This window comes from Antedon mediterranea, chromosome 2, assembly GCF_964355755.1.
Source record: "Antedon mediterranea chromosome 2, ecAntMedi1.1, whole genome shotgun sequence".
Classification (NCBI taxonomy): Eukaryota; Metazoa; Echinodermata; class Crinoidea; order Comatulida; family Antedonidae; genus Antedon; species Antedon mediterranea.
Window position 1 is genome coordinate 36,637,581 of NC_092671.1, and position 12,023 is coordinate 36,649,603.

Genomic DNA, 12,023 nt, shown 5'->3' on the forward strand with positions numbered 1-12,023 from the left:
AAAATGTTCACCAAATTTGCAGGTTATTTCAGCGATAATCCAATTATACTCGGCCTTCGAGGATTAATAAATCTCCGATAGAGGCATTGTGTCAAATTTTGACAAACGTTCGCTGCCTAGGCCCGTCATTTCTCCTACGAAGCTCTCCCATACACGCTTCGAGAGCAATCATCAGCTGGTGCTGTCCTTGTTGGTGTAGACCGCTTAGTAGTAGGCCTAGCTGTTCGGTGGTGTTTCCGTCGTGTAACATTGGGCTCAAATTCTTCATCAATGAGTACAATAATGGTTGTCAGGAGAAGGCATATTTCGGCAAGATTATCGGCGTTAAGAGGCATAAGGTTTGTCGCAAGGATAAGCAGTGTAAAAGGTAGCAAGTAATTGTTATTGTAAAGAAAGATCGCGAGTAAAAAATATACAACACGAAACTAGCGTGCGAAAATGGGGTCGTAGGTTGTAAAGACAACTGACCTTAAAACGTAATTTCCGGTTTGTGATTCGTCGATTAAGCATTTAAGCGGTTAAATATTTCAAGTACGAACAACACTCAATTTATAACCCGAGGCATGGGTGAAATTAAGCGCTTATTTTAACCACCGTACGAATACAACCTTAGGCTGAAGTCGCTGCCCATGTCCTGTACCTTAACTTGTTCCTTTTCCACAGGTCTTAAGCTCTGTCTACACTATCAAACTAGTTTGACAAAAAAGTGTGATGTGAGTGTCCAAATATGGCTGTGATATTATATCATCATGTCCATATATGGGCACATCACATTCTTTTTCACATAAAGTTTGATAGTGTAGACAGAGCTTTATAGTTGTCTGTTGGTCCCTCTTGCAGGTGGCCTTGGAAGTGCTACAGTACTCTGGGTATATCATCCCGTCTAGTTTTTATTTTCATCATAAAAAGTAGATTATTATTATTATTATAGTTAAGTTAATATTCAAACCAGTAAAACTAAAAAGGTTTAAAAAGTATAACTCATCCATTTAATGTTAGTAATTTGTAAAATATTTTTCTTATAAATTATGTATTTCAAAATTGCAATTAATAATTTTAATCAATATTCTAGTGTTTTCCATGTTGGGTAGCAGACTTTATTAATAGCTGATAAGCACATTGTCACACTTAACTGTAAATCCACTCACTTCATATCTGCTGCGCACATGCTGTTTATTCCTAAGTCTTTTGTAGTGCTTTACTCTATGTGTTGCTAGTGTTCAGGTTTTTCAAATTGTTTGTTGGATTTATCCACACTGCAGGTTCTTGGAGCTTGTTCCATTTTCAGCAGAAAACATTGATTAAAAATAAAATCTATTTTGGAAAGTTTCTTTAAAGCTCTGTCTACACTATCAAACTTGTTTGACAAAATAAATGTGATGTACCCAAATATGGTAGTGATATGCCCAAATATGGTGATGCTATGATGTCATCGTGTCCACATATGGGCATATCATATTTTGTTGTCACATAAAGTTTGATAGTGTATACAGAGCTTTAGGTCAGTAGTAGTGCCTTCTGGATAGGTACAGTAGGGTTGGAAGAAACAAGTTACTGTAAGTCTATTTACAGCATTTCGGCTTTTAACAATACCAAGTCATCATTATTCAGGAAAAATATGGGGGCACTATGGCTACACACTTAATTCCTTAGAAACTCTTTATTCTACAAAATCTGTCAACAGTCAAGTAAATATGCAGATTATTATAAAAAAATTACCAATACTATATTCTTTTTTTTTTAAACAAAATGAAGAAAACACTTTGGAATGAAGTTATTTGATATCCAGACACAGAAATTATTTATTGGTTAAATTTCAATTCAAAATGGCTCTCAACATAATCATAAGTTAAATCATCATTTTTATTTCTGCTTACATTTAACCTTGTTGCTAAGTAACCCACATTGAACTGTGCTCTGGGCATAATGTTACTCTATGTAACATTATAGTCAATTTATAAAGTCTCTTATGATTTATAATAATGTCATTTTACATTTCATTGCAATATATTAAAACATTATGGTACTGATGATACCTTGTCAAAATGCTATTAATACCTTAATATGAATCAATGCGTTTATGCTATACTGTACAATAATACATTCTTCAATACTTCTGTACAAATGAGTACAGAATACACTGGAAAATGTTTATATCACAACAACACAATTTCTTTTGCTAAACTACTGTACCAAATTGTTCCCACCAAAAGTGCATTATTGGCAGCATTAATAAAGTACTACCACTATACAGTACTTCAATATGACCACATTATTTATATCAACATCCCTATCCTTGTACTACTGTATATACAGTAGACTAATACTAAAGATAGTGGACCACTACTAATACAGTACGTTATTTGGACCACTACCAATACATTATTTGTACCACTACCAATACATTATTTAGACCACTACCAATACATTATTTGCACCACTACCAATACATTATTTGCACCACTACCAATACATTATTTGCACCACTACCAATACACTATTTGCACCACTACCAATACATTATTTGGACCACTACAAATACATTATTTGGACCACTACCAATACATTATTTGTACCACTACGAATACATTATTTAGACCACTACCAATACATTATTTGGACCACTACCAATACATTATTTGGACCACTACCAATACATTATTTGGATCACTATGAATACATTATTTGGACCACTACCAACAGTATTTGGACCACTACCAATACATTATTTGAACTACTACCAATACATTATTTGGACTACTACCAATACATTATTTGGACCACTGCAAACAAATATTTGGACCACTACCAACATTATTTGGACCAGTACATAATTTGTACCACTACCAATACATTATTTGGATGACTATGAATACATGTTATAATTGTAGACCAACCCATTATTACATACCAACACTACCAAATTATTTGTACCAATCAATTTGTACCAACACTACCAAATTATCTGTACCAACCCATTATTTGTACCAACACTACCAAATTATCTGTATCAACACAACACCAAAACATTATTTGTACCAACACTACCAAATTATCTGTACCAACACCAACCAATTATTTGTACCAACATTACCAAATTATCTGTACCAACAACAACACATTATTTGTACCAACATTACCCAAATTATCTGTACCAACACCAACACATTATTTGTACCAACACATTATTTGTACCAACACTACCAAATTTTCTGTACCAACATTACCAGATTATCTGTACCAACACCAACACATTATTTGTACCAACACTACCAAATTTTATGTACCAACATTACCAAATTATCTGTACCAACACCAACACATTATTTGTACCAACATTACCAAATTATCTGCACCAACACCAACACATTATCTGAACCAACGCTACCAAATTTTCTGTACCAACATTACCAGATTATCTGTACCAACACCAACAGTTGGAGTGGAGCTGTGGCTACTTGGTGGTTATGATGCTTGGCTACCAATCTAAGGGTCCTGGGTTCACGTCCTGTCATATGTCAGGGTTTTTTTCTCATGACAATTTACAACTCCACTCCCAAAGACTTAATAATAAGTCTTTGTTTATGTAGAGCATCTTGTATATGTTTGTCTTGTGAAATTATTAAATAGTTTATCCATCCTGTAATTGGCGGGTTACTTGCTGTTGGATGAGTATGAAAAAATAAAAAATAAAAATAAAAATAAAATAAATAAAAAATAAAAACACATTATTTGTACCAACACTACCAAATTTTATGTACCAAAATTTTATTACCAAATTATCTGTACCAACACCAACACATTATTTGTACCAACATTACCAAATTATCTGCACCAACACCAACACATTATTTGTACCAACACTACCCAATTACCTGTACCGACACCAAAACATTATTTGTACCAACATTACCAACACCATTGTCATCATTGTTTATGAAACATCATTTGATACTGTACAGTAGCTTGTTAGTTAATGCATTTGCAGCCACTCTATTCCAGCATATTTGTTACCATACTAATAGTCTGATTCAAAATGAACTCCTCTAAATTGACCTGTATTTTCTATTCGCTTTTATTCAACTTTATTATCATTACAGATTAATCAATAAAGGTATGTATCTCCATGCCTATTAAGTTAAAAATGATTTAAAATTCATACTTTCCTAAAATTGCAATTTAGATTTATTAAATTTGCTAACAATTTCTGAACATTTTTGAATAAATGTGAAGAAACATGACCTTGTAGATGTAATGATTTTTTAAAAGAAACATTTAAGAAACAGAAAATAATAAACCTCTTTAGGAATGTCAAATGTACTTAAGTATTTTATTTATCACTTGAAAAAAATGATTATTGACTGCTAAGGTACAGTATGTTGAACCACCTAGCAAGCTATCAACCTCAGCAGCCAGCTATCGTGCTCATTAGTAGGCAGAACATAGCCTTTACTCCACAGGGCCTACGGCCTGAAATAATGTTTTTATACCGTAAAACTCAACGAGTTTGTTGCATTAAGGTTTAAATATCAATCAGACTGTTTGTGTTTTGCATGTTGGAAATAACGACAATGTTATTAGTGGTTATAGCCAAGTAGTTCTGCATTGAGTAGGTTGTGCTTGTGTAGAATCTAAATGTTTTTATAAGGTTCATTTACCTTACAGATGCATATCATATTAATAATGAGGAATTTAATTTGCATGGAAAATCTACCAATATAGAATTAATAATATCTGTACCATACAATCATGGTTGACCGATCTACCTGGCCGGAACAGGTTGATTTCAAGCATCGGTAATTTTTATTAGTTATTTTATCAACGTGATTATTTCAATATGATATTTGATGACATAAATTGCCTCAAAGCACATTTTAAAATTAAGATTGAATGTACGATAGGAGTATTGTCATTTTAGATTTATTCAGAATTTTAAAGGGAAAATTAAATTGTTATAATGATATTTGCAATCGGTAGATTTCCTTCAATAGTTCAGTTTGAATTTCTATATCGTTAGATGTTTTAATGTTATCATAAAGGTTATATTTCATTTAATGTGCGAAGTGTATGAAAATCAATGCACGGATATACCTTTAAGCAATGCTTAAAAACTAGCACGTTGCGTGAAGTACAGGGTAACGTGAGAACGCAACGAAAGAAAGATTGTACGGAAGTAGTTTACTTATGTTTTGAAAGCGATACTAGCTTGGAGGTACATGTTAATTTTCTACATGATAGTTTTAGGAAAATGATGTGAAATTCAAAATAAAAATATTAAAAGTGAATACATTTTCTTCTGGCATCCATTAGTATATTGATATGATAGTTCATAGAGTGCCGTGTACATTGCGATGTTTCCCGTTAACTTGTGAGTGGTGGGTGTTTTAAATCTTTCGAGTATACACACATACAGTATATATTTTATATTTTATTTTTTTATATAACATTACCTGTAAGTGGAAAAATTGTTCCTGTTTGAATGTTTAAAAAAAAAAATAAAATAAATGAAATAAACCAGTATAACTTTTATTTTATTTTACCATCATATCAAAAACATTAAACATTTCTCTATGGAAAAACATCACATACTGTACCTAAAGATTATTTTATGTGTTTTACCCGAGTTAAGTTACAGTAGGTGATGCTCAGTATTAATACAGTACAGCAGAACCTCCAAAGGAATACAGTATACTGTTTTATGAGGTTTATATTTTGTACGATGGCCTTGATTATTGAATAAATTTACATTCAATATTATTTTTATAAATAACAAATGTGACTCATTTATGTGAATAGATTATAAAATGAATTATACATCTTTGATGTTCTAGCATTGGTATTTTGTCAATTGTCCAATTGGTACTGTTATTATCACTGTACCAATAAAATAATATTTGTCTAACAGTCGAGGAAAGCAGATGTTTTATCTTCTGTTTGTTTCATTAAACTGTAATGATAAAATGTTATGGAGTTATTAATGAGAAACATAAAATGAATATGGAGTTGTTTATTATTAGAGAGACATGCTTTTATATGCTTTTATTTAAAATTATTATGCTAATTTTTAAAAATAATCAATTTAAAAATATCAATGTATGATCTTTATCTACCTGTACCGCTCCCCCTCATTTCATCCACACCCAAAACAAATATGGAGTTGTTTATTACTATAGAGACATACTTTCATATGGTTTTATTTAAAGCTAATTTGTAAAAATAATCAATTTAAAAAAATCAAAGTATGATCCTCATCTTCTCCCCCTCATCTCATCCTTCCTCATCTCATTCCCCTCATCTCATTCCCCTCATTTCATCCACCTCATTTCATCCCTGCTAATCCCCCCCCCCCCCCCCCTTATCCTCCAATGCTACTGTAGTAAATAAACTATGTTAATTTTATAAACTATAAATAGAATGTACTAAATGCTGCTTTAAAGGCTCAGTTTTTAAGTAATTTTTTTCATGAAATTCAGGTGCTTAATCACCAGTTGATGCAAGTTAATAAATAATTCTGACGTTTTTAGCAGGTAATTGAGAAGATGGAATTATATTCTCTACACTAAAAGTTTTAAATGAACATCATTACATTCAATTTAATGCTATATGGCAACATTAATATGTTCTGAATGTGTCATGTGATGTAATTTAAATAGGTCACATATTAGATACAGTTTGTTATGTGAATTTACATATAGAACTTCTACTGAATGCCCATCAACGTTTTACTGTCTTTTTTGTGATCTTAAAACTACATTATTAGCATTATATGTATTTATTTTATGTGCATTTTATTTTTATGGACCATATGTGAACCGATCTGAATTCAATACATTCGTTTTTCTCTTTGTCCGTAGCACATTTCTGCTGGTTTATGGGCATGATTTATTTTATATTGGTTAGTTTCACTGAGCCACAACGTCAGTCAATGTATTGTACTTTCTTATGGATAGATATTAAATAAAATGTATTAGGAAACAGTTTGTTACAGAAGTACTCTTCACCAATTCATTTTTTGTCTATTTAATTTTTCTTAGACAAGATTTACTGGTGATGTGTCGGCAACTAAACATGGAAGAATGTGCCAATGAAGTCATCCACCAGCTAGGGGGCGACAGTATGGGTCGTATAACCTTTCAAGACTTTGCACGATGTCGTAGAAAAGTGCGATACGAGATCAATGAAGCAGTGAAACAGCACGAAGAAGAGTTGAACAACGATAGTCTTGAAGCTAAGCTGTGCGGCGTGGATTCAGCAATTTCGGAGAGTCTGCCTAGTCTGCAACAGAATATGAACTCTTGGCCTAGAAGTATTGACACCAATACAAGTCTTGGTAGGTATTTACTTGGCTACACTGAAGGTGTGTTTACGAAACTTTTCTGGGAGTTTCTGGGACATCCTCTGATAACTTGCCATTTATCATAGTTACAACCGCTAATGTAAAAAACGCCAGCTAATGTTGAAACAACTGTTAATGTAGAACAATCAACCGCTAATGTAGTAAAACCTCCAGCTTTTGTAGTAAATAAAATATATAATATTTTCTACATTAGCTGGCAATAGTAAACATTAGCTGGAAGACCATTTTTGTTACTACATTTAATAGCTGTTGACCATTCTACATTAGCTGATTTTAACAATTCCGTCTGGATTCTTCTGAGGCTGGAGTTGACCAGGCAAATCTTAATTTATATGCAAATCAAGCTACTTTTGTGCATTTTTTAAGACCTAATACAATACAGTACAAAATGTAGGGATTGTGAAACAGTTGAATGTGAATGTCATTATCATTGCTGAATTCCAAGAATTATTATTTCCATCAATTATTAATTGTACTTTTATGCAAGATTTGGTTTCAAGTATTTCAAGACATTCTTAAAATGTTAGAAAATTATGTTTAGAAATGGCTGTATAAATTGTGTAGTTTTACTTTAGTATGAAAGTTTTTGGTTATCCGCAACGAAGTTGCAGGATAACCTCTTGTGATTGTACGAAATCATCATCATCATCATCATCAACTTTTTGGTTATCCGCAACGAAGTTGCAGGATAACCTCTTGTGATTGTACGAAATCATCATCATCATCATCATCATCATCAACTTTTTATTAGTTATCCGCTTAGTAGCGGATAACTCCTTGTAATCGTCCTGTTTCAATTTTATATTATTCTTCTGTCTTTCTCCCTCACTTTTTGTGCAGAGCGCATCTCTAAAATGGGTAAACATAACATTTCATAACTTTGTCAACATATGGGCATTTACGTGAACTTGTGCACCTCCTATTTTTGAATGACGTCAGAGTTGCGCAACGTGACTTACGTGCGATTTTATGATTTTTTATGATTGCTCATAGACTAAAAACCAAGCATAATTTAGTTTTGACACTTTGTGAAAATTTAAGTCATATCAGGTGCAAACTTTTTATTGATTAAAAATGGCATGTTGTACAAGAAGTTACGCGCGCACGCGCATTTAAAGTTTCAAAATGCGTAAAATTAATTTTTAATCAACTTTTTACACGACTCATGACATTTCGCGCATGTCAAAAATTCCCACGTGCACGCATTTTTTTACGCGCGCGGTGGCCACGTACCGTGAAAAACATCTTTTTTTCTCATGAATTATGTTTTTCCAGCCTTCTAGAGTAATTTTACCATTTTAAAACCATTTGTGACTTTAAATTACGTCATACGAGCACGTCGAATTGAAAAATTTACGCGCGTTTTTGATCAAAAATCTAAAAAAATCGTCAAAATTATGCCTTTTTTTAAACAGTCGTAGTTTCTAAACTAAACGGTGAAAGTTATTTTTATTACATATTCTGGAAGTTGATGAGTTGTAGATATCAAATCATACATTAATATGGCTAACAGGACATTTTGACGTCATCGTATGGCCACACGAATATAAAATATAGGATTTTTGTCTCTTTCGTTATTGCTCATCACATTCAATGGAGCGCATCACGCTTATCCGTATTCCATTTTCTCCGAGATTTTAATATTGTCTAGGTCAATCAACTACCTTTCGCATGAGTTAAAAATATTTTAATATTTGTAACGTCATCATGCCTAAAAATGTTAATTACTTGGGTCATTAATTTCATCTTTACAGTAAATTTTAATCTGTTATCGCTCGTAAGAACAAAATGGGATAATCACGATTAAAATGTTTTCTGGAAGCTATTGGATTGTAGATACGAAATCATGTAAACATTTTGCCAATCGGATGTTGTGACGTCATCATATGGCCAGTTAAATAAAAAAAGTCGTATTTTCATCTTTTGCGTCATAGTTCATTACATTTAAAAGAGCGCGCATCAATATTTCACGTGTTCAAATTTCTTCCACACGTTAATATGTTGTTGCTGAGATAATTTCCTTCCGAAATTGCTACATTCGCGTTTCATTTTGAAACCGTCAACATGTTAAAAATTGCAATAAATAGCGGGTCCCGTAATTTCACCTATTCTACACTGTATGTGATATGTATACAGATTATACTGTGTATACTATATGACACAAAATAACAGAATTCAGCAATAAAAACATATCATATTCTTCAGTTCAGGTCACAATGCCATAATCTTTTTCCGTGTGCAATATTCCAACGTATGACGTGCACGTGGCGTTTGTCGTGCGGATAACTAACTCGTCAAAGTGACGAGTTTCATGTCTAGTTCTTCTTCTTTCTTTCTGTATGATTTTTGTGTAACGCTTTTCTCTGAAACTTGCAAACATAACATTTTGTTAACTATGTTAACATTTTGACATTTATGTAACGTCGTCAAGCGAAGCTTTTCATGATGTTTACAATTGCGCAACGTGACGTATGCGCGATTTAACGATTTTCTCGTATTTAACATATGTCGAAAACCAAATAACATTTTAAAGTGAAACTTTGCAAAAGTTTAATTTATATCATGCGCTAACTTTCTGTTGAAAAAAAATTGCGTGTTTTACACAAAGTTACGCGCGCACGCGCATTTAAAATTTCAAAATGCGCGAAATTAATTTATAATCAACTTTCTACGCGTTTCAAGTCGTTTTAAGCATGTCAAAAATTCCCACACGTGCGCACATTTTTACGTGTGCGGTGCGCACGTAGCATTGAAAACGTATTTTTTTCGCGTGATTTATGTTTTTCCAGCCTTTTCATGTAATTTTACCAAATTTTTAACAATTTCGACTTAAAGATACGTCATACGAGCACGTCGAATTGGACAATTTGCGCGCGTTTTTTATGAAAAGGTTAAAAAATTCGTTTAAAATATGCCTTTTTTTAAACAGTCGTAATTTCTAAACTAGACGGTCAAATTTTTGTGGATGACATATTCTGGAAGTAGATGAGTTGTAGATATCGGATCAGGTATTAATATGGGTAACCGGACATTGTGACGTCATCGTATGGCCACGCAAATATAAAATTTAGGATTTTTGTATCTTTCGTCATAGCTCATCACATTGAATAGAGCGCATCTCCACTTATTCGTTTTCCATTTTCACCCCGATTTTGATATTGTCTAGGTCAATCAAGTATCTTTCGCATGAGTTAAAAATATTTTAATTTTTTTGACGTCATCATGCCTAAAAATTTAAATCACGTGTGGCATTAATTTCATCTTTACAGTAAATTTTAATCTGTTATAGCTCGTAAGAATAAAATGTGATAATCACGATTAAAACTTTTTCCGGAAGCTATTGAATTTTAGATACGAAATTATGTAAAAATGTTGCCAATCGGATGTTGTGACGTCATCATATGGCCAGTTATATAAAAAAGGTCGTATTTTCATCTTTTGCGTCATAATTCATTACATTTAAACGAGCGCGCATCAATATTTCACGTATTCAAATTTCTTCTACACGCTAATACGTTGTTGCTGAGATAATTTCCTTTCGGAATTGCTACCTTCGCGTTTCATTTTAAAACCGTCAACATGTTAAAAATTGCAATAAATAGCGGGTCCCGTAATTTCACCTATTCTATGTATGTCACTGTATGTGATATGGATACAGATTATACTGTGTATACTATATATGAATTTAAATAATAAAATTCAGCAACATATCATATTCTTCAGTTCAGGTCATAATGCCAACGTGAACACTTCCTTTTGTCCTCAACCTATCCCCTTAATGTTAATGTTGCACCACTTGCGCGGCGGATAACCAAACTCGTCAAAGTGACGAGTTACATGTCTAGTTATTCTTCTTCTTTCTTTCTGTATGATTTTTGTGTAACGCTTTTCTCTAAAACTCGCAAACATAACATTTCGGTAACTATCTTAACATATTGACATTTACGTAACGTCGTCAAGCGAAGCTTTTCATGACGTTTACAATTGCGCAACGTGACTTACGCGTGATTTAACGATTTTGTCGTATTTAACATAGCTCGACAACCTAATAACATTTCAACTTGAAAATTTGCAAAAGTTTAATTTATATCATGCGCTAACTTTCTGTTGAAAAAAAATTGCGTGTTTTACACAAAGTTACGCGCGCACGCACATTTAAAATTTCAAAATGCGCAAAATTAATTTATAATCAACTTTCTACGCGTTTCATGTCGTTTTTAACATGTCAAAAATTCCCACGCGTGCGCACATTTCTACGTGTGCGGTGCGCACGTAGCATTGAAAACGTATTTTTTTCGCGTGATTTATGTTTTTCCAGCCTTTTCTAGTAATTTTTCCAAATTTTAAACAATTTCGACTTAAAGATACGTCATACGAGCACGTCGAATTGGACGATTTACGCGCGTTTTTTATGAAAAGGTTAAAAAATTCGTTTAAAATATGCCTTTTTTTAAACAGTCGTAATTTCTAAACTAGACGGTCAAATTTTTGTGGATGACATATTCTGGAAGTAGATGAGTTGTAGATATCGGATCAGGTATTAATATGGCTAACCGGACATTGTGACGTCATCGTATGGCCACGCGAATATAAAATTTAGGATTTTTGTATCTTTCGTCATAGCTCATCACATTGAATAGAGCGCATCTCCACTTATCCGTTTTCC

General features: G+C 32.8%; 2 protein-coding genes across 2 annotated transcripts in view; one reads left to right on the forward strand and one right to left on the reverse strand.

Annotated features, from left to right (window-relative positions):
• Positions 1-9,521, reverse strand: part of LOC140040934 (condensin-2 complex subunit G2-like) — a 116,277-nt gene extending 106,756 nt beyond the window's left edge. The window contains exon 1 of the mRNA XM_072087219.1: positions 9,518-9,521. The gene's annotated coding sequence lies outside the window, so the exon portion shown is untranslated. The remainder of the gene's footprint in view (positions 1-9,517) is intronic.
• The window catches only part of LOC140040935 (colorectal mutant cancer protein-like), a 92,799-nt gene that overhangs the window by 12,355 nt on the left and 68,421 nt on the right, over positions 1-12,023 (forward strand). The window contains exon 2 of the mRNA XM_072087221.1: positions 7,035-7,330. Coding sequence (XP_071943322.1) covers positions 7,035-7,330 — 296 coding nt within the window. The remainder of the gene's footprint in view (positions 1-7,034; positions 7,331-12,023) is intronic.